Here is a 26,375-nt window from a genome sequence, read left to right as displayed (position 1 = left end):
ACAGAATTGCAAGTTCCATGGACTTCCAATGGAAGATCCTCATCAGTTTTTAGCTGAGTTCTTGCAAATCTGTGACACAGTCAAGACTAATGGGGTTGACCCTGAGGTCTACAGACTGATGCTATTCCCTTTTGCTGTAAGAGACAGAGCTAGAATATGGTTAGACTCACAACCTAAAGATAGCCTGGACTCTTGGGAAAAGCTAGTCAATGCCTTCTTGGCAAAGTTCTTTCCACCTCAAAAATGGAGTAAGCTTAGAGTGGAAGTCCAAACCTTCAGACAGAAGGATGGAGAATCCCTCTATGAAGCTTGGGAAAGATATAAACAATTAATCAGAAAATGTCCCTCAGACATGCTTTCTGAATGGAGCATCATAGGTATTTTCTATGATGGTCTCTCTGAACTATCCAAGATGTCTTTGGATAGCTCTGCTGGAGGATCTCTTCATCTGAAGAAGACACCTACAGAGGCTCAGGAACTAATTGAGATGGTTGCAAATAACCAATTCATGTACACTTCTGAAAGGAATCCTGTGAACAATGGGGCAAGTCAGAAGAAAGGAGTTCTTGAGATTGATACTCTGAACGCCATTTTGGCTCAGAACAAGATATTGACTCAACAAGTCAATTTGATTTCTCAAAGTCTGTCTGGAATGCAAAATGCACCTGGCAGTACTAAGGATGCTTCATCTGAGGAAGAAGCTTATGATCCTGAGAACCCTTCAATGGAAGAGGTGAATTACCTAGGAGAACCCTATGGAAACACCTATAATTTTTCATGGAGAAATCACCCAAATTTCTCATGGAAGAATCAAGAGAGACCTCAACAAGGTTTCAATAACAATAATGGTGGAAGAAACAGGTTTAGCAATGGCAAGCCTTTTCCATCATCTTCTCAGCAACAGACAGAGAATTCTAAGCAGAACCCCTCTGACTTAGCAACCATGGTATCTGATCTAATCAAAACCACTCAAAGTTTCATGACTGAAACAAGGTCTTCCATTAGGAATTTGGAAGCACAAGTGGGACAGCTGAGCAAGAAAGTTACTGAACTCCCTCCTAGTACTCTCCCAAGTAATACAGAAGAAAACCCAAAAGGAGAGTGCAAAGCCATAACCATGGCCGAATCTGGAGAGGAAAGAGAGGAAGAGGACGCCACTGAGGAAGACCTCAATGGACGTGCACCAACCTCCACTGAGTTCCCCAATGAGGAACCATGGGAATCTGAGGCTCAAAATGAGACCATAGAGATTCCATTGGACTTACTTCTGCCCTTCATAAGCTCTGATGAGTATTCTTCCTCTGAAGAGGATGAGTATGTCACTGAAGAGCAAGTTGCTAAATACCTTGGAGCAATCATGAAGCTAAATGACAAGTTATTTGGAAATGAGACTTGGGAGGATGAACCTCCTTTGCTCACCAAAGAACTGGATGACTTGTTTAGGCAGAAATTACCTCAAAAGAAACAAGATCCTGGGAAGTTTTCCATACCTTGTACCATAGGCACCATGACCTTCAAGAAGGCCCTGTGTGACTTAGGGTCAAGTGTAAACCTCATGCCTCTCTCTGTAATGGAGAAGCTAGGGATCTTTGAGGTACAAGCTGCAAGAATCTCACTAGAGATGGCAGACAACTCAAGAAAACAAGCTCATGGACTTGTAGAGGATGTATTGGTGAAGATTGAAGACCATTACATCCCTACTGATTTCATAGTCCTAGAGACTGGGAAGTGCATGGATGAATCTATCATCCTTGGCAGACCCTTCCTAGCCACAGCAAAGGCTGTGATTGATGTTGATGGAGGTGAACTGATCATTCAAGTGAATGAAGAATCCTTTGTGTTTAAGGCTCAAGGATATCCCTCTGTCACCATGGAGAGGAAGCATGAAGAGCTTCTCTCAATTCAGAGTCAAACAGAGCCCCCACAGTCAAACTCTAAGTTTGGTGTTGGGAGGCCACAACCAAACTCTAAGTTTGGTGTTGAACCCCCACATTCAAACTCTAAGTTTGGTGTTGGGAGGTTCCAACATTGCTCTGAGTATCTGTGAGGCTCCATGAGAGCCCTCTGTCAAGCTACTGACATTAAAGAAGCGCTTGTTGGGAGGCAACCCAATGTTATATTTTATATATTTTTCTTTGTTATTTTATCTTATTTTGTAGGTTGATGATCATGAGAAGTCACAAAATCAATTGAAAAAGCAAAAACAGAATGAAAAACAGGAAGAAAAACAGCACACCCTGGAGGAAGAATTCACTGGCGTTTAAACGCCAGTGAGGCTAGCAGTTGGGCGTTTAACGCCCAGTCTGGCACCATTCTGGGCGTTTAACGCCAGAAAGGGGCACCAGACTGGCGTTAAACGCCAGAAAAGGGCAAGAACCTGGCGTTAAATGCCAGGAATGGGCACCAGCCCGGCGTTTAACGCCAGAAATGGCTCAAAACGTGATTTTGAATGCCATTTGGTGCAGGGATGACTTTTTCTTGACACCACAGGATCTGTGGACCCCACAGGATCCCCACCAACCCCACCACTCTCTCTTTTCTTCACCCATTCACCAATCACCTCAATACCTCTTTCCCAAAAACCCTTCACCTATCAAATCCCATCTTTCTCTTCACCACTCACATCCATCCTTCATAAAACCCCACCAACCTCACCCTTCAAATTCAAACCACTTTCCCTCCCAAACCCACCCATAATGGCCGAACCCTATCCCCCCTCTCTCCTATAAATACCCTTCTTCACTCCTTCATTTTCACACAACCTAAACATCACTTCTCCCCTCCTTGGCCGAATACATAAGCCACTCCCTTCTTCCTCACTTCTTCTTCTTCTACTCTCTTCTTTCTTCTTTTGCTCGAGGACGAGCAAACCTTTTAAGTTTGGTGTGGTAAAAGCGTTGCTTTTTCGTTTTCCATAACCATTTATGGCATCCAAGGCCGGAGAAACCTCTAGAAAGAGGAAAGGGAAGGCAAAAGCTTCCACCTCCGAGTCATGGGAGATGGACAGATTCATCTCAAGGGTGCATCAAGACCACTTCTATGAAGTTGTGGCCTTGAAGAAGGTGATCCCCGAGGTCCCCTTTTCACTCAAAAAGGGTGAATATCCGGAGATCCGCCATGAGATCCGAAGAAGAGGTTGGGAAGTGCTTACCAACCCCATTCAACAAGTCGGAATCTTGATGGTTCAAGAGTTCTATGCCAATGCATGGATCACCAAGAACCATGATCAAAGTATGAACCCGGATCCAAAGAATTATCTTACTATGGCTCGGGGGAAATACTTGGATTTTAGTCCGGAAAATGTAAGGTTAGCATTCAACTTGCCCATGATGCAAGGAGATGAACATCCTTACACTAGAAGGGTCAACTTTGATCAAAGGTTGGACCAAGTCCTCACAGTCATATGTGAAGAGGGCGCACAATGGAAGAGAGATTCAAGAGGGAAGCCGGTTCAATTGAGAAGGCATGACCTCAAGCCCATGGCTAGAGGATGGTTGGAGTTCATCCAACGCTCAATCATTCCTACTAGCAACCGGTCTGAAGCTACTCTAGACCGGGCCATCATGATTCATAGCATCATGATTGGAGAAGAAGTGGAAGTTCATGAGGTTATAGCCCAAGAACTCTATAAAGTGGCGGACAAGTCTTCCACCTTGGCAAGGCTAGCCTTTCCTCATCTCATTTGTCACCTCTGTTATTCAGTTGGAGTTGACATAGAAGGAGATATCCCCATTGATGAGGACAAGCCCATCACCAAGAAAAGGATGGAGCAAACAAGAGACCCCTCTCATCATGAGATCCCTGAGATACCTCAAGGGATGCACTTTCCTCCACAAGACTATTGGGAGCAACTAAACACCTCCCTAGGAGAATTGAGTTCCAACATGGGACAACTAAGGGTGGAGCACCAAGAACATTCCATCCTCCTCCATGAAATTAGAAAAGATCAAAGAATCATGAGAGAGGAGCAACAAAGACAAGGAAGAGACATTGAGGAGCTCAAGCACTCCATAAGACCTTCAAGAGGAAGAACAAGCCGCCATCACTAAGGTGGACCCGTTCTTTAATCTCCTTGTTCTTTATTTTCTTGTTTTTCGAAATTTTCATGCTTATGTTATCCATGTTTGTGCCTTATGATCATTAGTGTCTTAGTGTCTATGCCTTAAAGTTATGAATGTCCTATGAATCCATCACCTTTCTTAAGAATTGTTCTTAATTGAAAAAGAAAAAGAATTGCATGAATTTTGAATTTTATAACAGTTTAATTATTTTGATGTGGTGGCAACACTTTTGTTCTCTGAATGTATGCTTGAACAGTGCATATGTCTTTTGAATTTGTGGTTCATGAATGTTGGCTCTTGAAAGAATGATGAAAAAGGAGACATGTTACTGAGGATCTGAAAAATCATAAAAAATGATTCTTGAAGCAAGAAAAAGCAGTGAATACAAAAAAAAAAGAGAGAAGCAAGCGAAAAAAAAAAGAGAGAAAGAAAGAAAAAGAAAGAAATAAAGTTGTGATCCAAGGCAATAAGAGTGTGCTTAAGAACCCTGGACACCTCTAGTTGGGGACTCTAGCAAAGCTGAGTCACAATCTGAAAAGGTTCACCCAATTATGTGTCTGTGGCATGTATGTATCCGGTGGTAATACTGGAAGACAGAGTGCTTTGGGCCACAGCCAAGACTCAATAAGTAGCTGTGTTCAAGAATCATCATACTTAACTAGGAGAATCAATAACACTATCTGGATTCTGAGTTCCTAAAGAAGCCAATCATTCTGAATTCCAAAGGATAAAGTGAGATGCCAAAACTATTCAGAGGCAAAAAGCTAAAAGCCCCGCTCATCTAATTAATACTGATCTTCATAGATGTTTTTGGAGTTCATTGCATATTCTCTTCTTTTTTATCTTATTTGATCTTCAGTTGCTTGGGGACAAGCAACAATTTAAGTTTGGTGTTGTGATGAGCGGATAATTTGTACGCTTTTTGGCATTGTTTTTAGTATGTTTTTAGTGTGATCTAGTTAGTTTTTAGTATATTTTTATTAGTTTTTAGTTAAAATTCACTTTTCTGGACTTTACTATGAGTTTTGTGTTTTTCTGTGATTTCAGGTATTTTCTGGCTGAAATTGAGGGATCTGAGCAAAAATCTGATCCAGAGACTCAAAAGGACTGCAGATGCTGTTGGATTCTGACCTCCCTGCACTCGAAGTGGATTTTCTGGAGCTACAGAAGCCCAATTGGCGCGCTCTCAACGGCGTTGGAAAGTAGACATCCTGGGCTTTCCAGCAATATATGATAGTCCATACTTTTCCCAAGATTTGATGGCCCAAACCGGCGTTCAAAGTCACCTCAAGAAATTCCAGCGTTAAACGCCGGAACTGGCACCTAAATGGGAGTTAAACGCCCAAACTGGCATAAAAGCTGGCGTTTAACTCCAAGAAGAGTCTCTACACGAAAATGCTTCATTGCTCAGCCCAAGCACACACCAAGTGGGCCCGGAAGTGGATTTTTATGTCATTTACTCATCTCTGTACACCCTAGGCTACTAGTTTTCTATAAGTAGGACCTTTTACTATTGTATTTGACATCTTGGTAGCTATCTTTGAGTTTCATGCTATCTTAGATCATTTGGGAGGCTGGCCTCACGGCCATGCTTAGACCTTGTTCTTATGTATTTTCAACGGTGGAGTTTCTACACACCATAGATTAAGGTGTGGAGCTCTGCTGTACCTCGAGTATTAATGCAATTACTATTGTTCTTCTATTCAATTCCGCTTGTTCTTGTTCCAAGATATCACCTGTTCTTCAACTTGATGAATGTGATGATCCGTGACACTCATCATCATTCTCACTTATGAACAAAGTGACTGACAACCACTCTTGTTCTATAAGCACACGAGGCTTAGTGAATATCTCTTGGATTCCTGATACACGATGCATGGTTAATCGCCTGACAAACGAGTGCTCGCCTGACAAACGAGCCAGCCATTCCGTGAGATCAGAGTCTTCGTGGTATAGGCGAGAACTGATGGCGGCATTCAAGAGAATCCGGAAGGTCTAACCTTGTCTGTGGTATTCTGAGTAGGATTCAATGATTGAATGACTGTGACGTGCTTCAAACTCCTAGCAGGCGGGGCGTTAGTGACAGACGCAAAAGGATCGATGGATTTTATTCCGGCCTGACCGAGAACCGACAGCTGATTAGCCATATGCTGTGACAGAGCATGGGAACATTTTCACTGAGAGGATGGGAGGTAGCCACTGACAACGGTGAAACCCTACACGAGCTTGCCATGGAAAGGAGTAAGAAGGATTGGATGAAGACTGTAGGAAAGCAGAGAGACGGAAGGGAAGGCATCTTCATACGCTTATCTGAAGCTCTCACCAATGATATACATAAGTATCTCTATCTTTATCTTTATGCTTTATTCGTTTATCACTATACCCATTTGAGTCTGCCTGACTGAGATTTACAAGGTGACCATAGCTTGCTTCATAGCAACAATCTCCGTGGGATCGACCCTTACTCGCGTAAGGTTTATTACTTGGACGACCCAGTGCACTTGCTGGTTAGTTGTGCGAAGTTGTGTTTATGCCATGGTATTGAGCACCAAGTCTTTGGAGCCATTACCGGGGATTATTTGAATATGGACAAAGTATTGATCACAATTTCGTGCACCAATAGGATCTTCAATTGATTGTGAGCATCAACTACCATCGCACCACTACCTATCTTCTCCAAAGACGCAGTGGATGCCGCACCCAAGGGAGCTTGGTGAGAATGAGTCTCTTTCGGTGAGCTCGTCGCTAATATGAAGGTTGGAGCTTTGTTATTGGTTTTGCAATCTGCTAGTACATGCCCGTAACACCTATAAGTACCACAGATTAAATCTAAACTCTCATATTCAACGCAATATGTGCTACCATTTACCAACACCTCTGTGACAACAGGCAACCCCAGGTCTATCTCCACGCAAGCCCTTGTAAATCTTCCTCTCTCTGCTTTCTTAGTGGCGAGATCAATTTTGATAGGGTTACCAATTGCTGCTGCTATACGACGCATCGCTTCTTCTTGATAGAAAAGAATGTTTAAGCCTGAAATGCGAATCCATACTAAAGTAGTTCCAAAGGAAGCATCATTCGGACGAAAGACGGAGACCATGGTTTAACTGCTAAGTTATATCCTTGGATCATCTACAGTCCTCCCAAAAGAATTTTCTCTCTATCTTCAATCAAATCACATTTGATCATGAAATAACCAAAACCCACATCCATAACTTCGTACCCTCCACGCAGCCTCCACACATGCTTGAGTTTGAAAACCATCGCTGAGTAGCTAAGAGGCTTGCCAAGAACTTTTATCACAATAGAACCCAAGTAAGGTTCTGCTAACGCTTTGAGTCCTTCCTCAGAGAAAGTAACACTTGGAGGTTTGGAATCGCCTTGTTTGCCTTGCACAGTAGCCAAACGATCTCCTACAAGTGCACCATCCATGCATAGAGGTTTAGGTTTAGAAGCTCCTACAACTTTATCTCGGAAAGAAACTTTCAAGCCCTTGTTTTCGCCCTCCTTGACACTAGTTGATCCCGCCCCAACACCCTCCTTGACACCAGAAGATCCCGCCCCAATACTCTCCCCCCTTGTTGCTCCCTCCGGCCTAACCATAGACCTTTCTATGTTTCCCTCGTTCATATCTCTCTCTCTCTCTCTCTCTCTCTCTCTCTCTCTTCGCCTAACCTATATCAGTACAGATAAATGTTAGTACACTTTTTAGTTTTGACAAATTTTGATGATTGATGACAAACTTTTATGTTTGATATTTTATTTTTAGATATTTCTTGTGTGTTTAATTTTTGTTGAGCGATTATTTGATTATTGATTAGCTCTAATTCTATTGTGCTATTTTTTTGTGTTGTAATTTTATTATTTTAATTTATTGATTATTGATTATTGATTAAATATTTGCGATATATAACCTCTGCTTTCTAAGTACTTTAACTTTTGTGTTTGTGCACCACATTGGCAAAAAAAAACTATATGAGTTTGTCAATTACCATTCTTAGGAGCCTGATGAAATGGTTTTTGTTCCCTCTCCTACAAAATCGAAAATTGGTATGCTTTTGTTAGTGATAAGAATTTATTTGGATGCCCAAAACTATGGTAATGACATGAATTTATTTTTGCTTCCTGCTACAGATGATTGATGATCAAGATCTAGGTTTTTTTGCCAAAGACTTCATTGACACTAGATAAAATTTGCTAGATGAATATTTTGTTCAGAAACCACTTTAAATGATTATTGATTAGCTCTGCTCACTGTTATTGTGCTCGTTCTTTTCTACTCTGAATTTTACTGTATTGTTGTACTTTTGTGCTCATTGTTTTTAATTCAATGAAGTAATAGATGAATTGAATTAACTCAATTAAATAGTTCAATAGATGATCGAATATTTGTTATTGGTTTGGTTAATTCAATGAATTTTTTTTATTTTTGTGACTATCTTACTGAGTTCAATAGTGATATAATGACTAATAAATAATAGATTATTAATAGTTATGAAATCAAAGGTTATATTAGATTTTAATTGATATAATACTTTATAATTAGAAGATATTTTAAAGTTCATATTAGACCATAATTATGCTTTAGAGTATTTATTTATTATTTTATTATAAAATAGTTTTTTCGGTTAGATCATGATTAAACCGTTTGAACTAATAAACTAGTGACGAAAGCGGTTCGATGACTGATCTGGTTTTCAAAACCTTGATTTTCACATTGATTCCCTTCCCTCGCGAAGCATATGCTCGCGTATGCGAGCTCTCTGTTTCGTTTTTTTTTTTACTAATCCCAAAATGGATTTTCTAAACTAGATTTTAACATCCTAAAGCCAAATTTAACTCCAAATTAACTAAAAATTCTAATAAATCCAATAAAAAAAGGATAATCAAATTAAAAAAATTATGAACAAATTTTTTTTCAAACAAACACAACTTAAGCATGAACAAGACCTTTTAACATAATATTTACACACAAAAATAAATTAAACTCCAAATTAACAATATTTTTTTTTCAACACTATTTCAACTATCAAACATTCAATTCATATTGAAAATCTACCAAATTATGGCAATAATAAAGAGAAATATGTAAAAGAACAGTAAAAAGAGATGAGTTTAGGAAGGTGGATTGTCTCTTACTTAACACTTTTATTTAAAGTCCTTAAATTGGACAATTGGTGAGGCTCTTATCATGGTGGCTTATACTTAAATTCATCCTTAAATCTCTATTGTTACTTGGACTTCAAATGCTCTCCGGAATCCCAAGTCATATAAACCAAATCATAAAGAGTTGTTAACCAAGCAATGAGCTCCCGAAATTATTGATTAGTGAATATATATTTCGAAGTCCCAAATCTTGGTTGTCCACCCACCTTGTTGTTGACCTTCAAGCTTCCATCTGGACGACACAAATCTTGAATTCTCCTTTAAGATCAAAATCCTCATTCGAAATCCCATGAATTTATCCTTGCACTACCATTGGACTCTAGGTCTTGATATGTTATTCTTAGTGAACATTGATTCACATTGCCACCCGACATCCAATTCCTTCTTGCTTAGCACCCCAAGAAGAGTTTTAAGTTGACCATCCGTTTCTAACAAAGCATATTAATGTGAGCCAAAAAAGTTAAAGAATGAGATGTTTGCCCACTCAACTTGTATTTTGGATGATAGTAACTTAGGAAAGGAGATTTTCAATGGATGCGCCATGGCTATTTCTATTCCCTTTGACTCTTGTATGATGATCTCCACCTCTTGATTATTGACTTCTTCAAATTCCATCTCTTGCTCGTCAACTTTTTTCCATATAATCTTCATTGCTCAAAGTATATTTCGGAGGTTGTGCATGTTCCTCCTCAAAATTGATTTCACATCCAATGGAAGAAGATTCAACAAGATCATCAATGTCACTATTATATTTGGTGTGGAATCATTCTCAATAGTGAAGCTCGTTCCTTGCTCAACTTCTCCTAAACCTTCAACCACTCTGTCGAATTTAATGCACTCAATATTCTCACCTTTTAGCAATGAATCCTTCACCTTCTCCTCTTCAACATCCTTCGCTTGTTGCGCTTCACCCATCAACTCCTCTTCTTTCACTTGAGGTTCCAAGCTTTCTTTCCTACCTCTCTCTTCAGTTGATTCTTCACATTCATCTACAGAAATACTTTGATTGTGGCATGAATGTAGTGAGGCTAAGCAGGTTAATGTTTCGGCTAAAGTAGCCATGAAGTTTCTTTGCCTCTTTTGGAATTATTTTTTGCTCTTGAAAAATAAATCGAAGCTCCTTTTGTTGTTAGATTAATGGTTGTTGACCTTCGTCCATTGAGGATTGTGTATATGGAGGTGATGGTTCAAGAGAGGTATGGGAGTATTGATGTTGGAATGGTGGTGGTTCAAAGGATAGTTGTTTATGAGGCTCATAAGGTTGGTGGTATGGTGGATATGGATTTGGATCCCATAAAGGTGTTTGGTGGTGAAATGGGACTTGAGGGTATTGTGTTTGAGGGCAATGTTGAGGATAAAATTCATAGAAATATGGTCGTTGAGGTTCATAACCATAGCAATGGTCATCTTAGTCATTTGGTTGGTATGCACTATAGGATGAAACATAATCATAGTAGGGTGGAGGAGGTTGATGCCATAAAGATTGGTTTTGAGTGTGAGCCTCCTCCTTCAATTGATAATTCACTCCTTATTGATTCCATCATTGAAATCGCTATTTTTTACAAAATTGTCACAACCATACTCAAAGTCACAAGGATGAGAATTAATAGAAAAAGAGAAAATAGAAATAAAGGATATCAAATAGCAAAGAAAAATAAACTTCTAACTACTAACAAAATAAGGAATCAAACAAAAAATAAGCTATTCACACTATTCACATATTCACAATAACAAGCACACATTGCAATTCTCCGGCAACGGTGCCAAAAACTTGATTAAAGCGCTAAACACCGGTTTAGAACTTCACAAGTTTAAAAGCTCAATTTCGGTGTAACTTTAAACTGGAATTCAATGCTCTTCAAAGTTTGGTAAAAATTGTCACAAATTCTAAAATAAATAACCAGGAGTTTAATTCTAAATCGTTCTCTCTTGGAATCACAATAGAGTGCATATTATTGGCTGAGAAAAATTAGGGTTTTGATTGCAAGTAACGAGAATTTAAATAGCAAGAACTCGAACAAACAAGCAAGAAATTAAACTAGGGGCAATTAAGACAATTAACTAGTAAAAGAAAGTAATTTCAAATGCTAAAAGAATCTTGGCTAGGTTGAGGGTTAAAAATCACTATCCTTTTTACTGACAATAAGCATGATAATTATGGAGAGTTAATCCCACTTCGTCAACATCTACATATTGAGGAAGTCAAGTAGGTATAATTAATCATAATCCATAAGTCCTAACCAACTTATTAATTGAATTAGTAGAAGATTAGCGTTAATGAAAACAAGATTAATTAACAATCATAAATTACCAATCAATATCGGACCTCAATGACTCAAGTTCACCCAAATTTCCAACTCAAACCAAGAATGAAAAATCTACTCTATAACTAAGTCAAGCATTTTATCAAACACCTAGAGTGCATAATCATGAAACTTCATAAATTACAAAAATTAGTAAAATCGACAACTACTCAATTCAAGAAAATAATAATAACAATTCCAATAAGCAACAAAAAACATAAAATATCAAATTCATTAAAGGAAAATTACAAATTCAACAAGAGTTCATAAGCTAAAATGATGTAAACAATAACTAACAAGAAAGAGTTAATGAACTAACATAGAGGAACAAGAAAATGTAAATAAAACTAAACTAAAACAATATTATAAACTAAAATTAGAGAGAAATAAGTGTAATAACCCGTGTCATGCATGTGATATGATTGAAATTATAATTTTAAATTATTTTTTAAAATTAATTTGAATTATAATAATTTGATTAATAAAAGAGTAACATGTTATGCATTGTTCATTTTTTCTTAATTTAGTGTTAAGTGTATTATCTCTAAAATAGTTATTAATCGGTTTTAGTAATCTACTTTTTTCAATAAATCAGATATATATACTCAATATGACCATAAATAACTTAGTAATACTTAAACCCATCAACAAATTTTTATATGTTGTTTTACTGTGAAGTAAGAACATATCAAAATCAGTTCAAAATAAACAACAAATTATTAGAGAATTCTAATGCACAAAGTTCTCTAATAAATAATAAATAAATTAAAATCACTAAAAAATAACTTAACAATCTCCTCTGATATCTGTAAAACATATACCTGAAACAATATTATATTAATATTAGTATACAAAATTATATGATTAACATAATTTTAAAATAGTTTATCAAGAGAATAAAATAATATAGATTTTTATGATAATTTTAATATTCTCAAGTTATAAATGTAAAATAAGAATGTATTATTCATTAGCACATATAATTTGTCAATTTTTTTAATTAATAGTAATAAATTTTAATAAATTTGATTAAGAGATTTAGAAATTATCTTTTCATTATAAGCTCTAAAAAACTTCTCTATATACCACATTCATCGTGCAGTTATCTTCTCTATAATCTTGCAACAACACTCGCAGACCATCTTTACTCTTTACTCTTGATAACACAACATACAATTGAGTTGACCATGGGTGAAAACTGGCCTTAAAAAGTATATTCCAACTTTTGATAAAAAATTTTCTTGAGACTTATTTATTATCATTGCAAATGACATAATAATTGAAAATTATCTTCTTTGAAATCTTATTGGTAATGTTTCATTATTTGGAATTAGATTCAGTCTTGGGATAAGAACAATATTTCTAGCTTTGTTACCGGTTAAAGTCTTACATTCTATTACATGGTTTCTCATTCTTTTAACTTGCATTCTCGTTTCATTGTACAAACCATTAGTTTGGTCTATATTCCGCAGCAATATAACAGGAGCGCCAACCTTCATGATCAACTTGTGTGGTAATAGACTTGAACAATTTATTTTATTTAGAATCTCTAATAAAAAAGCATCTAACTCAAATTTCATATTTTCATTCTCAACACATACAGAGTTGCATCAGTGACACAATCCAAAGTTAATGCGAAAATTATTCTATTCTTAAAATAATTTTTAACAAATAAATTAAATAACATATCTAGATAAAAAGATATATTATTATAATAAAATATTATACCATAAGCAACTATATTTATAAAGTAATTTTATTAATACACTATATATATAGTATTATCATATATTTTCGTAAAGAATAACTATTAATTAATACAATATATATATATATATATATATATATATATATATATATATATAATATTATTATATTATTATATATTTTCACAAAAATTACAAAAAATTGTTTTCTCACATCTTAAAACATAAAAATGGCAATATGTGTATTATCATTGGTTTTCAGAACATTGGTTTCACACTTTCACCACATAAGAGCCATAGGCAAAAACAGAATAAGAATTAATAAATTAATGAAAAAAACAAAAAAGCAAGTTGGAGTGGGGCACTCGGTTGTTACATACTTGATACTTACATTACAGCTATTGAAGCTGACATAACACTGACTCTCTCCCCTGTTCCACTCCGATCTACTCTTTCTCTCTTCTCTTCAAACACACAGCAATGGCCAACACAATTATCATCACCATCTCCTCCTATTTTTTCGCGACACTTCTCTTCCTTCATGCTGCCACTGCTTCCATTCACGCTCAAAGTAAGTCCTAAACTCTAAACCCAATCAGATTTGGACCCTCTCTCTGTTTTGATCTGCATTACAATCTTTCTGTATAAAGTTGCTTACTTTCAGTTCTTGTTAGTCTCTCTCATGCGTGTGTTGCATCCTTGCCGTTTTTATCTATAAACAAAAACAAGTGCTTACAATGGCAGTGAGAAGCTCATAGCTGTTTATATGTGTCTAGATCTTGATGTCTTATATATAACTCTAGTGCAATGTTTGGTTCCTTAAATAAATTCAGGATAAAGAACACCTTTTTCCCATTTTGGATCTTGGACTTCACATATATGTTGTATTCTTGAATATTGGAACTGAATTAATTGTATCAGTTATTAACTTCTAAGGGTGTGCCATTGACCGTATCTTCTGTTTCCAATGGCAACAACCCCATTTGCGGTTTACAGCTCAAGTGCTTATTCAGCCATTTCCCATTTTCCCTAAGGCTGATTATACAGAAATATAACTTCAGCTAGAGAATTGTTGTTGATCTGAGAGGCGGAGAACGTGTTTTTTGGCTAATGAATTTCTGGCCTTCACAATGACCACTAGAGAAATATATATTTATCAAAGATGAATTAGTTGTTTTACCATAATTTGGTTTTTATCCAAGCCCAAAATATAAACATTAAAAACTAAGAGGTGGGGAAATTTTTTATTTTTTATTTTTTTTATTTGTGTAATTGAAGCTTGCTACTTGTTCCTCCTCTCTTGGATGTGCTATATATAGCTACTGTTTGATAAAAAATATATTTGGAAGACAATAAAAATCGGACTAAATCAATTCTCAACTTACCTTATTTTGTATTCATTAATTATTGTTGGAATAAATTGGTAATATTAGATGTAATAAGTGTGTAAGTATAGATGTTAAGTTAAATAAATTAATTTTAGATTATTGTCTCGTTAACCTTGCCGGTGTTTGCTATGCTATTAACTTGTCTGTGTTTTGGTGAGGGTCACGTATTGCTGTAATTTATATACATATTGTATTTTTTTTTCACTAATTTTGACCACATCATTACTTTCTTCCTAATATAGAGCCTAGTTATTTGCTTAATGAAAGTCCTGAAGTGCCATATCATTTATTGTTCAGTATCTGTACCTAATTCTTGAATTGATTTCTTCATGAGTTTACAAGCATTCTCCCCATGTATCTGTTTTCTAATTTCCCAGTTGCAATTAATGAACAAAACTTTGCAGTAAAAGTGACTAAAAACCCTGCGGACAAGTTGGTAGCTGTGATTAATGACAACAGAACTGCTCATAAGGCATCATCTTTATACGATAACCCAGGCCTGGCCTGCATTGCTTTACAATACATCAAGGCATACCAGGGAGACTGTGGTGCTGTGGGAGGACCTGATGCCAAGAAGCCTCCGGAATCTCAGTTTGCCGAAGTTTTTGCCCCAAGTTGTGGTGTTAAGGTATCAAGTCTTGGTCCCATAACCGGCCGGTTCCTAGGGTGTCAAACGAAGTATGTCCATGCACCTGAGGCATTCTCCGAAATCCTGATAAGAAACCAGAAAAGCTTAGACATACTTTATAGTAAGAATCACACTCAGGTTGGAGCTGCTGTTACAGGAACTGATGGAGGTTCTCCTTATTTCTGGTGTGTTCTGTTCAGCAGTGGCAAACCTAACAGCACCTTCACCTTTGAGGATGGTGTGGCTAAAATATCGAAGCCTGGTTGCTTTAGCGGTGCGAATGATGAGTGCAGTGGTGCCCATGGTTGGTCTCCAATAAGAGGGATGTGGCTACTTGCCACTTCAATTCTGGTTGCCTTGGGGATTGCTTTGCCATTATGATCTAAAAATTGAGATGATTTTTGTATGGATTTCCACTTTGATCCAAAGGCCTTTGTCATGTTTATTGTATATGCCATGGCCTCAACTATTCTTTCTTTTTTTTTTTCATTTTCTTTTTCTTTTTCTTTTGTTATTTCTTAAGAGATTCATGCCTAATTATATTGCTTAAATTGTTGATTGCATATAAATCTTTGGTATTCTCAGGGGAAACAAGAATTCGTAATTAGAGGGAATGATTTTTGCATGCAATCTTTTCAATTCGAACCACCTCCGAATTTAGATGACTGTATAAAACGTTTTATGATAGAACATTAAACTCGCATCAAGTCCACAACATTAATATGATAACTAAGTTTTTCACATATCAGAGATACATCAGAAAAAAAATATCCTTAACATGGTCACCTTTGGATATCTATAAGTAACTGCTTTTGATCAAACATACTTATTATTACACAGAAGACTTAAACTTCAAAACAAGAAAAAGGATAGTGAGAATGAGAATAATACCACCAGAAGAGCCACCAACTCTGTGAATCCAGTTACGATCAAACCTTGTGAAGCTCTGATCGAGGAGAGTGGATAAAGCAATGGCTAACATCAACAGAAAGAGCAACACAGGCAACCAAAAAGCAAAGTTTATTGGTTCATCTTCTTCCGATTCGCTCTCCGGCTTGCTGTCTATGTAAAGAGGAGAGGCCACTGCTAGCACCACCAACCCTATGGCGGCGAGTTTCTCGTATGAAGAAACTCTGCTTCCCCTTCTGAATGCTCCTCCTTCAACTTCCATTCACAATCTCTGTTGGAATTTAGAAACAACTAAACTGAAGTGTTGCTGGAAAACCTACCAAAACTGGTTGCGTTTATTCGGTGACTTACTTTAGCATTTGCATTAACAAGTGTATAGGCAACACTCGAAGATTCCTTTTTCATTATTCAAAATCCTAGTTACTTTTTTCTTCACTAAAAGAATCAGAATAAGGAATAATGCATTAATGCTACGATTGCTACGCAATTAGTATTTAATGTTTTGTTACTGATTTATAATGTTACATTACAACCGCAGTTTTATCATTTATGTGTAAAAAAGGTAAAGTTATTAAAAAAGGTAAAGTTATAGCAGAGGACTGGAAATATTCGATGCTCAATATTCTTTTTCTGTAGGGATAATATTTTCCATTTTTCCATGAACAAAGCTCAACATTCGATAGTGGGTTTTTCCCGAATGTGTAACTCAACGTAACGAACTCACTAACAAAAAGTGTGAAAAACGTAACAAACTAAAACTATTGGGTATGTTGTTTTAATTGTTTCTGAGAAATAATCTTCTCGTAATTAAGTGATAATATATCATTCTTTTTGTTGCTGAGTTGCTGTTTTTGTGTCATAATTATTTGTGGAAAATATATTAACCTATCCAGTTATGCATTATGACAGACTGACAGTGCATTCTTGCCGAAAGGTTTATTGTGGTTATATATACATACAAACAGAATTTAAACAAATGACATAGTATGATTACTCCGAAATATATAACTGGTGCTTTATACCAGTGCGATTTGACCAGTGGCCTAAAATAACTCTCCAAATCTACGGTACCACAAGCTCAAAAATTGTGCTGCCTAGAACTACAAAGATTGGGAACAAATCAGAAACCAATGTACATTATTAATTCATAAACAGCCAAAGGGACAAATAAATATTTTATTTTTATATTCTAATTAACACGATCAGAGCTCTTTGACCTGTTGTTCCCTTGAAGTCGTCTCAACCATTTCTTTTGTGCAAAAGTAGTAACATCAGATGGCTGCAATGGTGGTGCACAACGTTGTTCAGATTGTTCTGCGGCTGGAAGCTCAGCAGGGAGTGCAGCAGCGGTGTTAGTGAATGCATTTAGGACCAAGAATGCTAGGATGGGAGAGAGATCCAGTGTTCCTCCAAGAGGGGGAATGAGTCCACGGAATATGTTCAGATATGGGTCACATATGGTGCTGAAGGAAAAAATAATCATCATTTTATTACCAATTAACACTTGCAAATTCAAGAACCAAATAAACTACTGTATGCTATCATGAAACATGTTCCCGAATCAATGGATCAACTGAAAGTTTAAGAGCATATAAGTCATGCAAGAATATTCAGTAAATAAATATTTATCTCTCTATTCTTAATTCTTAATTGGTACTTTGGCCAACGGTAAAGGTGAATCTTGAATCATATCAGAACCTTCTATGCAACGACAAGAGCAGATCCATCAATCCAGCAACCATCTAATCAACCCATACAGATACACATACTTAATCCATCATCCAGAACCATCTGATTAAGAGTAAACACTCAACATGCCTCGACATTTGAAAATTTGCGATAGATTAGTCCCTCAACATGCACAAGGAGAACTAGCATGTCAACTATTTTGAATGGTGACGAACAAATTTGTCGTTTTAAAATCTCGAGATATAACTGTCTTCCTTGTTCTTGGTCTAGGACAAGATTAAGAGTTTACTCTAAATTTGATGAATAGAACATTCGGTGGGTGATTAATGGGGACACCATCCAACATACAGAATAAAGACATCGCCTACAACATTTCTGATATGATTGATAAATTAGAAGATTGGCTTCAGCATTATAAAGTATTCTGAACTGATATGAAATTGGCACAGGTCAGGTGATCATTGACCTTTTGAAACTGTTCCTAAACCTAATGTCCTAATTCCAGAACCTAGTTATAATCCAAATGTGAAATACGTGTGTACTGTGTGGTGAATAATAATAATAATGCATGTAAAAAGGTCGAAAGGAAGAAAGTTTAACCTGAGAGGGCTAACAATGGCAGGAGGAGAATTGGGGAACCAGGTCAAAACAAGCCTAACAACGAGCAAAGTATTGTAAATGTTCAAGAAATTCAGGATTCCGTTAGAAACCACGAGACCCGCCACCGAGTCACCGCCAGGTAAAACAGCTGCGAAATTGTGACTACCACTCACCGACCCCATGCTCTTCAAGCTACTACGCCGAATCTGCAACCGCCAAAATCAAGGAATCAGTAGAATATAACCGTAACTGCTCGCGAAATTCGTTTAAGTAAGAAACCGAGCGATACCTGAAGGCATATGCTCTGGAATTGGGAGTGGAGAGAGATGAGTTTGTTGACAACGGGGTTTTGAGAAGCGAATCTGATGAGGTCATGCGCAGCATCGCTCATGAACCTGCGCAATTCAGGAATGTTGATGATGTGATTGTTCGGAGAGGCGTTGGAGGTTGGAGCTCCGAAACGGCGGAATGGGAGTGCAAACGGCGTTTGAGGATTTCCCCAACTGCGTACCGAGCAAAACGACGCCGCCTTCTTAGCTTCGTCTATCTCAGTGGCAGTAGTCGTTGTCGTTGACGATGACTCATTTACATTCATAGTCACGGCCATTGCAGTTCAACGACACTCAACCTACCTCTCTCTCTCTATGTATCTCTTACCAGAGGCTATGCAACCCTCACAGGATAACGCAAGCGCGTGGACAAGATAATCCTAATCCAGATAAATAAATATCCACTATCTATCTATTTCTGGTAATTAAATTAAGATATTATTAGTTAGGTAATATTACACACTTTTTTTTTTAATTTTGATATTGGGATAAATGTGGTGTATAATTCGGTTATGGAAGTGCAGGGTGTATATCCAAGGTTTGACAAATTAGATGGTTCGATTTGAAGAGAATAATCAAAGGGTCCAATTACAAACATTACAGACTATTCAATTTGCATAGAAAATGGATCTTTTTCATTTTTTTTCACATCTAAAAGAATAAGATGTGATCTCTTACTTTTAATTTTATAAATAAAACTAAAATTAAATAAAAAAAAAGAGAACAATAAAAAATAAAATTTTACACTAAATACCATCCAATTTTTTTCTACAAAAGAAAATTCACTCCCATTTGCACATTGCATACCAAGCGTTAAACATGCATTCACCCCATAATTGTATACTATCCGGTGATGACCCCCCCCCCCCCCCCCCTTTTATTCTCATTCCACTCCTGCTTCGGTCATTCCAACTTCACTTTCTCCTTTTTTTTTTCATTGTTGATGAAATTAGTCCTGGGAGCAAAAAAAATTAGACCATCAACCTTTAACAATGTTAAAAAAAAAAATAAAAGACGTTAATTGTTCGAAGTTCTACATTATTAATAATTATTTTGATAATCTCAATTATATAAGTTTTTATTATTAAATATTTTAATTTAATTAAAATAATAATGATAATATTAGAAATTAAAAAAATATTATAGTAATAATTTTTATTAAAATTATAAGTATGATTGAATAATAAATTAATTATTATTAATTATTATTAATAAATTTATTGTAGTGATAATTTTTATTAAGATCTAGGTATGATAATAAATTAATTATTATTAATTGTTAGTGATGTGTACCCTATAAATTCGGAAATGAGATCAGAATCGAAACCGACCTTAAAATTCGGAAGCCAACACTCAATTGAAGCAACCACTTGACCGAAATCACACAGGTCAAACACTATTCCCTAGCCGTTATTAACAGCAACGAAACTCACCATCTGAGCCCCTAATATCGGAACAAACAAGCAATGCACAACACGGCATTCATCTATAAAACCAAACTCCAATAGCCCAGGAGAGACAGGTCACAGAACTCATTCTCACTTATTATTCCTTTATTCCTTTATAATTCACATACTTACTTGAGCGTCGGAGTGCTTTGTGCAGGTGCTCCCCCGCCGTATTTCAGAGGGTCGAGGTTAATCCGCAACGCTGCCCCGGGACGACGTATATCTTGACCTAGGATCCAAGTGCCCACCCGGAAGCTATATACCTCGGCGTACTCAGGATAGAACATTTGGCGCCCACCGTGGGGCCCGAGAGTTAATCTAACCCCACATTTTTACTTCATATTGCACTTCGTATCTTCTTTGTGCAGGGTTTCTCAACTCTCCAGTATGGCCGATAATGGAGGTCACCAAATCACTCAGGCCAAGCCCCTGGCCCAGATGGCAAAACTGCAAGCTGAAGTCCAAAGACTCGCTGAGATGTCCACTCGAAACAACGTCGAAAAACACGAGGAGAACGGCCCCAAGGGCCCAGGCAAAGACAACACAGACCTACTGAGCGTCAACCTACCAAAGGAGAAGTTAACCTTGGACAACCCGTTCTCTGAGAAAATTACCAACTATCAGATGCCGAAAAATTTCATACTGCCATCTTCCCTTGAGCCGTATAAGGCGATTGGTGATTCCCGGGCTCACATTAGGAAATTCCAATCTATGATGTTCTTTAATGGCCCTAACAATGAACCCGTGCTTTGCAGGGCTTTTCCCACATACCTTGATGGAGCTGCATTATTTTGGTTTTCAAAATTACCCGAAGGATCAATCTCTTCATTTGAGGAGTTGGCGAAGTCCTTCATCGACTACTTCGCGGTGGCACGAATATATGTGCACGGATCAGACTACCTAGGAACCATCCGCCAAGGTCCACAAGAAAGCCTAAAAGACTATATGACGAGATTTCTAGAGGCCACCATGGAGATACCAGACCTGGACCCTGCTGTCCACCTACACGCCCTCAAGGCCGGTCTCAAACCCGGGAAGTTCAGAGAAACAATCGCGGTAACAAAACTAAAAACATTAGAAGAATTTCAAGAAAGGGCGGCCGGACAAATGGAGATCGAGAAACTCCGTGAAGCCAAAAAAGTAGAAAGAAGGCAACCCAGAAGGAAGGAAAGCCGAACAATAAGGTCGACCGACCACAAAGACTCCAGGAAACCATTTAAGCTCACCCTAAAGTTCGACAATTACACCAGGTTCAACACAAAGAGGGAGAAGATAATCAAAAAAATACTCAATGCCAAAATTATAAAACCTCCGGCAAGAGCAGGAAGCTATCAAGACCAACGATTCATCGACAGAAGTAAACACTGCGCTTTCCATCAGAAGTACGGACATACAACCGACAAATGCGTCATAGCTAAAGATCTACTAGAAAGATTAGCTCGGCAAGGTCTTCTGGACAAATATATTGAAGGAAGAAAACATAAAGAAAACAGCCGAGACCGAGAAGAACGCCAACAGACCTCAGGAAGCAAGGAGGACAATAAATGGTCAAACAATGCACTACCAAAAGGCATTATAAATTGCATTTTTTGAGGGTTTGCCAGCAGAGGTGCAACAACCTCGGCAAGAAAAAGAAGCTACCGCGCAATGTTGACAATCAAAGGAACAACGCCACAAAACAAAGACAAGTCCGACCTCCAAATCACGTTAAGCCAGACAGACATATGCTCGGCAGCACCAAACCTAGATGACCCAGTGGTAATCTCTATCCAAACAGGCGAGCTATTGGTAAGAAAAGTCCTTTTAGACCCAGGTAGCAGTGCAGATGTACTTTTCTATTCCACTTTTCTAAAAATGAAATTATCTGAAAAACTTATACAACCCTCATCCAGAGAACTAGTAGGTTTCTCTAGAGAAAGGGTCCCCATCAAGGGATATATATGGCTAAAGACGATTATAGGAGAAGACTCATTATCAAAAATTATTGACTTACAATACCTGGTAGTTGATTGCCCAAGTCCTTACAATATTATTCTCGGAAGACCTGCTCTGAACATGTTCAGGGCAGTAGTATCCACCTTTCATCTATGTGTTAAATTTCAGGCATAGGACGGAAGGATAGCAACACTCCACTCGGATCACCAACAAGCTCGGCAGTGCTACAACGCAAGCCTGAAGAAGTTGGAGACAAAAGAAAAACATCAACAAGAAGTCAAAGCGATCCACAGTCAAAATGAAGTCCTAACCCTAGCCAAGCTTGATCCCCGAATGGACACTAAAGAAAGACCTCAACCAACGGATGAACTTCAGAAAGTTCCATTGACTGCCAAGCCAGAACAAGCAACATACATTGGTCAAGCCTTATAAGGAAAAGAAAGGTCCGAGCTCATAAAAGTATTACAAGACAACGCCGATCTATTCGCTTGGACTCCGGCAAACATGCCAGGAATAGATCCAAACATCATCTGCCATAAACTCGCCACCGACAGAACAAGCCGACCTGTAGCTCAGAAGAAGAGGAATCTCGGAGCAGAAAAATCAAAGGCAGCACTAGAAGAAACCAAAAAGCTTCTTAAAGTCAATTTCATCAAAGAAATCAGATTCACCACATGGCTCTCGAACGTGGTAATGGTAAGGAAAAGCTCAGGTAAATGGCGCATGTGCGTCGACATTACAGATTTAAATAAGACATGCCCCAAGGATGCCTATCCTTTACCCTACATCGATAAACTCGTAGATAACGCATCGGGTTTCAAAAGCTTGAGCTTATGGATGCATACTCTGGCTACAACCAGATACTCATGCATCCAGAAGACCAAAGCAAAACAACATTTATAACTAAACATGGAAATTTTTGTTATAAAGTAATGTCATTTGGTCTAAAGAATGCAAGCGCAACCTACCAACGGCTGATGGACAAAGTATTCCATCACCAAATAGGTCGAAACATGGAGATCTATGTCGACGATATGGTCAACAAGACCACCCAGGAAAAGTCACACTGCGAAGACCTAAAAGAGATATTTGCATAGATAAGAGCATACAAGATGAGACTCAACCCAGAAAAATGTGCCTTTGGGGTACAAGGAGGCAAATTCCTCGGATTTATGCTAACTTCACAAGGAATCGAAGCAAATCCTGAAAAATGCGAAGCAATACTTAATATGACGAGCCCTAAAATAATAAAAGAAGTACAACAATTGGTAGGAAAAGTAGCCGCACTATCCCGGTTCCTACCATCAGCATCAAGCCGATCATACCACTTTTTCCAAGCAATAACAAAGAATAAAAAGTTCCAATGGACAGAGGAATGCGAGAAAGCGTTCGTCGAGCTCAAAACAATTTTGTCATCACCACCAATGCTGCAAAGACCAGAAGCGGTAAACCCTTATATTTGTACTTATCAATTTCTAACCATTCTATAAGCTCGGTTTTAGTTATTGAGACAGAAAAAATACAACAACTAGTATACTTCGTTAGTAGAGTCATGCAATCAGTAGAACAAAGGTATCTGAAGATAGAACAACTAGCTCTAACACTTGTGACAACAGCAAGAAGACTTAGACACTACTTCTAGAGCCACACAGTAATAGTACGGACGAACCAACCATTAAGACAAATACTGACAAAACCGGAACTGGCTGGACGTCTGACCAAATGGTCTATCGAGCTCTCAGAATTTGATATCCAATTTCAACCAAGGTCGGCATTGAAAGCACAGGTCCTCGCAGACTTCATCTCAGAACTAACCCCGGACGAGAACAATAAACCTTGGGAGTTACACGTTGATGGGGCATCCAGCTGAGGAGGAAGCGGAGCTGGGATAATCGTGAAAGAAGGGGACAAAGTGGTGGCCGAGCAGTCCCTTCAGTTTCACTTCCCAACAAGCAACAATCAGGCCGAATATAAGGCTCTCATAGCAGGATTCAAGCTCGCCCTGAGCCTCTAAGTACAAAGCCTGACAGCATTTTGTGATTCCCTCTTGGTGGTTCAACAAATCCGAGGAGAGTTTCAGGTAAAAGATCCCTTGCTAGAGCGATATTGGCTCATAGCAAAGGATCTCATTTCAAAGTTCAGTTCGTTCATTATTCTACATGTGCATAGAGAAAAGAATGTTAGGGCATACATATTATCCAAACTTGCCGCCACTAGGGCAGACACACAAACATCGACATTATCACAACTCACACTTAAAAAACCCAGCATTGAACTATTATTTATAATAAACATTAACCACCTCCGCGACTGGAGAACACCTTTCCTTGAGTACATCAATGCAGGTATCATACCTAGAGACGAACTCAACCCGCAACACTTCAGACGAAAAGCAAGTCTCTACACAAACATAGCAGGAGAACTATACAGGCGCAGTTTCTCACAACCATTGCTAAAATGCCTAAATGAAGAAGAGGCAAAAGAAGTGATGGACGAAGTTCATGAGGGCATATGTGGAAACCACATCGGAGGACGAGCTCTCACCGCAAAGATCATCCGAACAGGATATTATTGGCCGACCATGAAAAGGGATTACATAACGAAAGTCAAAACATGTGACAAATGCCAGAAGCATGCCGCCATCTCTGCAAAGCCGGCCGAAGTATTACATAGCATGGAGGTAAGCTAGCCTTTTCACAGATGGGGGCTCGACATCCTCGGCCCATTTCCAATAGCACCAGGCCAGGTAAAATTTCTCCTAGTATAAATAGACTATTTCTCCAAATGGATAGAGGCACAACCATTGGCGAGAATAATGGCCAAAAAGGTACGATCTTTCATTTGGAAAAATATCATATGTCGATTCAGAATACCAAAGGAAATAATATCAGACAATGGTAGGCAATTCACAGATAATAAGCTCGGTTCATTTCTAAATAACTTTAATATACAACATTATTTTAGCTCGGTCGAACACCCACAAACAAATGGGCAAGCCGAGGCTGCTAACCGAGTTATACTGCAGGCACTAAAGAAAAAACTCGATAATGCAAAGGGAGAATGGGCGGAGCTAATTCCAAAAGTATTATAGAGCTAAAACACCACAATACAAACCACCACGGGCGAGATACCTTTTAAACTAATCTATGGTTCGGAGGCACTAATCCCGGTAGAAGTCGACATCCCCACATTAAGAGCCGAACTATACGACAAACTACATAATACAACGCAAGAAATGCCGAGCTTGACCTCGCAGAAGAGGATACGGAAATAGCCGCCATCAAACAAAGAGCCCGAAAACAACTGGCAGAAAGAAGGCATAATAAGAAAGTGGTGCCAAGGACATTCGAGGAGGGCAACCTAGTTCTCAGACGAACAGAAGAAGCCAGACAACCAATTTCACATGGAAAGCTCGCCGCAAACTGGGAGGGACCATTCCGAGTGTCCAAAGTGCTCGGAATGGGGGCTTACCAGCTACAAACATTACAGGGCAGTCCAATTTCAGGGAATTGGAACATTTCTTCACTAAAGTTGTACAGATCATAAAGTTGTACATTGTGCGAATGAAGGCACTCTTTTTCCCCCTTAGAGATTTTTTATCCCAAAAGGGGTTTTTACCTAAGGAGGGTTTTAATGAGGCCGGACGCCTAAATCAAACAAATGCAACCAATTATTTGTTCACCTATCTTACACTACTGTTCAATATTCACCTATCTTACACTATCGTTCAATATACCATTCTATCAAAATAATCATATCATCAATGTAACCTAACCACGGTCAACACATAACTTAAGTCAAAACAAGAACCAAGTGTTCACAAAATATCAAACCAACCATAGCTCGGCAAAACAAGAGTTATCATTACAAACAAAAAACAAAATATGTCTAAAAAAGATAAACATGTCAGGTAGGTGGGACATTCTCATCATGATCCTCCACCGTGCCATCTACCACCAGCTTTCCATCAATCACAATTTTTGTCACATTCAGCCGAGCACAATCAAACTCAGGTGCCAAGGCCGCAATCTGACTAACAGCCCGGTCAAAGCCTGAAGCAAACATTTCCATCCCTAACTCCTCTAACTCATGAACTCGGAAAGTCAACTGCCCTTTAGCCAAATCACTATTCTTAATCTCAGATTACAGAAGTCATATCTGGTCTCTGAGACGGGTAGCTTCGTCTTCAGACGACTTCATCTTAGTGGCCACC

General features: G+C 38.1%; 4 protein-coding genes and 1 non-coding gene across 5 annotated transcripts; 2 read left to right on the top strand and 3 right to left on the bottom strand.

Moving 5' to 3' along the window:
• Window positions 1-250: 250 nt before the first annotated feature.
• Window positions 251-358, bottom strand: LOC130958854 (small nucleolar RNA R71). The gene has a single exon (XR_009077956.1). It is a non-coding gene; the product is annotated as a small nucleolar RNA R71 (small nucleolar RNA).
• Window positions 359-13,629: 13,271 nt separating this feature from the next.
• On the top strand, window positions 13,630-15,702 carry LOC130954753 (uncharacterized). The gene is made up of 2 exons (XM_057881517.1): window positions 13,630-13,807; window positions 15,029-15,702. Exons 1-2 carry the CDS (start codon window positions 13,717-13,719, stop codon window positions 15,631-15,633), a joined length of 696 nt encoding a protein of 231 aa, XP_057737500.1. The 5' UTR covers window positions 13,630-13,716; the 3' UTR covers window positions 15,634-15,702.
• Window positions 15,703-16,084: 382 nt separating this feature from the next.
• LOC130957505 (uncharacterized) lies at window positions 16,085-16,423 on the bottom strand. The gene has a single exon (XM_057884361.1). The coding sequence runs from the start codon at window positions 16,421-16,423 to the stop codon at window positions 16,085-16,087; it is 339 nt and encodes a 112-aa protein (XP_057740344.1).
• Window positions 16,424-17,068: 645 nt separating this feature from the next.
• LOC130954379 (ylmG homolog protein 2, chloroplastic) lies at window positions 17,069-19,165 on the bottom strand. The gene is made up of 3 exons (XM_057881118.1): window positions 18,740-19,165; window positions 18,451-18,656; window positions 17,069-17,624 (listed from the first exon to the last, which is right to left on the bottom strand). Exons 1-3 carry the CDS (start codon window positions 19,055-19,057, stop codon window positions 17,351-17,353), a joined length of 798 nt encoding a protein of 265 aa, XP_057737101.1. The 5' UTR covers window positions 19,058-19,165; the 3' UTR covers window positions 17,069-17,350.
• Window positions 19,166-20,614: 1,449 nt separating this feature from the next.
• On the top strand, window positions 20,615-21,820 carry LOC130957504 (uncharacterized). The gene has a single exon (XM_057884360.1). The coding sequence runs from the start codon at window positions 20,615-20,617 to the stop codon at window positions 21,818-21,820; it is 1,206 nt and encodes a 401-aa protein (XP_057740343.1).
• Window positions 21,821-26,375: the final 4,555 nt, after the last annotated feature.

The sequence above is a fragment of the Arachis stenosperma genome, chromosome 10, assembly GCF_014773155.1.
Source record: "Arachis stenosperma cultivar V10309 chromosome 10, arast.V10309.gnm1.PFL2, whole genome shotgun sequence".
NCBI lineage: Eukaryota > Viridiplantae > Streptophyta > Magnoliopsida > Fabales > Fabaceae > Arachis > Arachis stenosperma.
This window is presented reverse-complemented; position numbering and strand designations above follow the sequence as displayed.

Excerpts from the sequence above, each read along its gene's own strand:
- LOC130957504 (XM_057884360.1), top strand. The coding sequence starts at position 20,615 with ATGGCCGATAATGGAGGTCACCAAATCACTCAGGCCAAGCCCCTGGCC.
- LOC130957505 (XM_057884361.1), bottom strand. The coding sequence starts at position 16,423 with ATGGAAGTTGAAGGAGGAGCATTCAGAAGGGGAAGCAGAGTTTCTTCA.
- LOC130954379 (XM_057881118.1), bottom strand. The coding sequence starts at position 19,057 with ATGGCCGTGACTATGAATGTAAATGAGTCATCGTCAACGACAACGACT. Across the intron at positions 18,657-18,739 it reads TCCAGAGCATATGCCTTCAG|ATTCGGCGTAGTAGCTTGAA; the intron begins GTATCGCTCGGT and ends TGGCGGTTGCAG. Across the intron at positions 17,625-18,450 it reads GCCATTGTTAGCCCTCTCAG|CACCATATGTGACCCATATC; the intron begins GTTAAACTTTCT and ends TTTTTCCTTCAG.
- LOC130954753 (XM_057881517.1), top strand. The coding sequence starts at position 13,717 with ATGGCCAACACAATTATCATCACCATCTCCTCCTATTTTTTCGCGACA. Across the intron at positions 13,808-15,028 it reads TGCTTCCATTCACGCTCAAA|TAAAAGTGACTAAAAACCCT; the intron begins GTAAGTCCTAAA and ends AAAACTTTGCAG.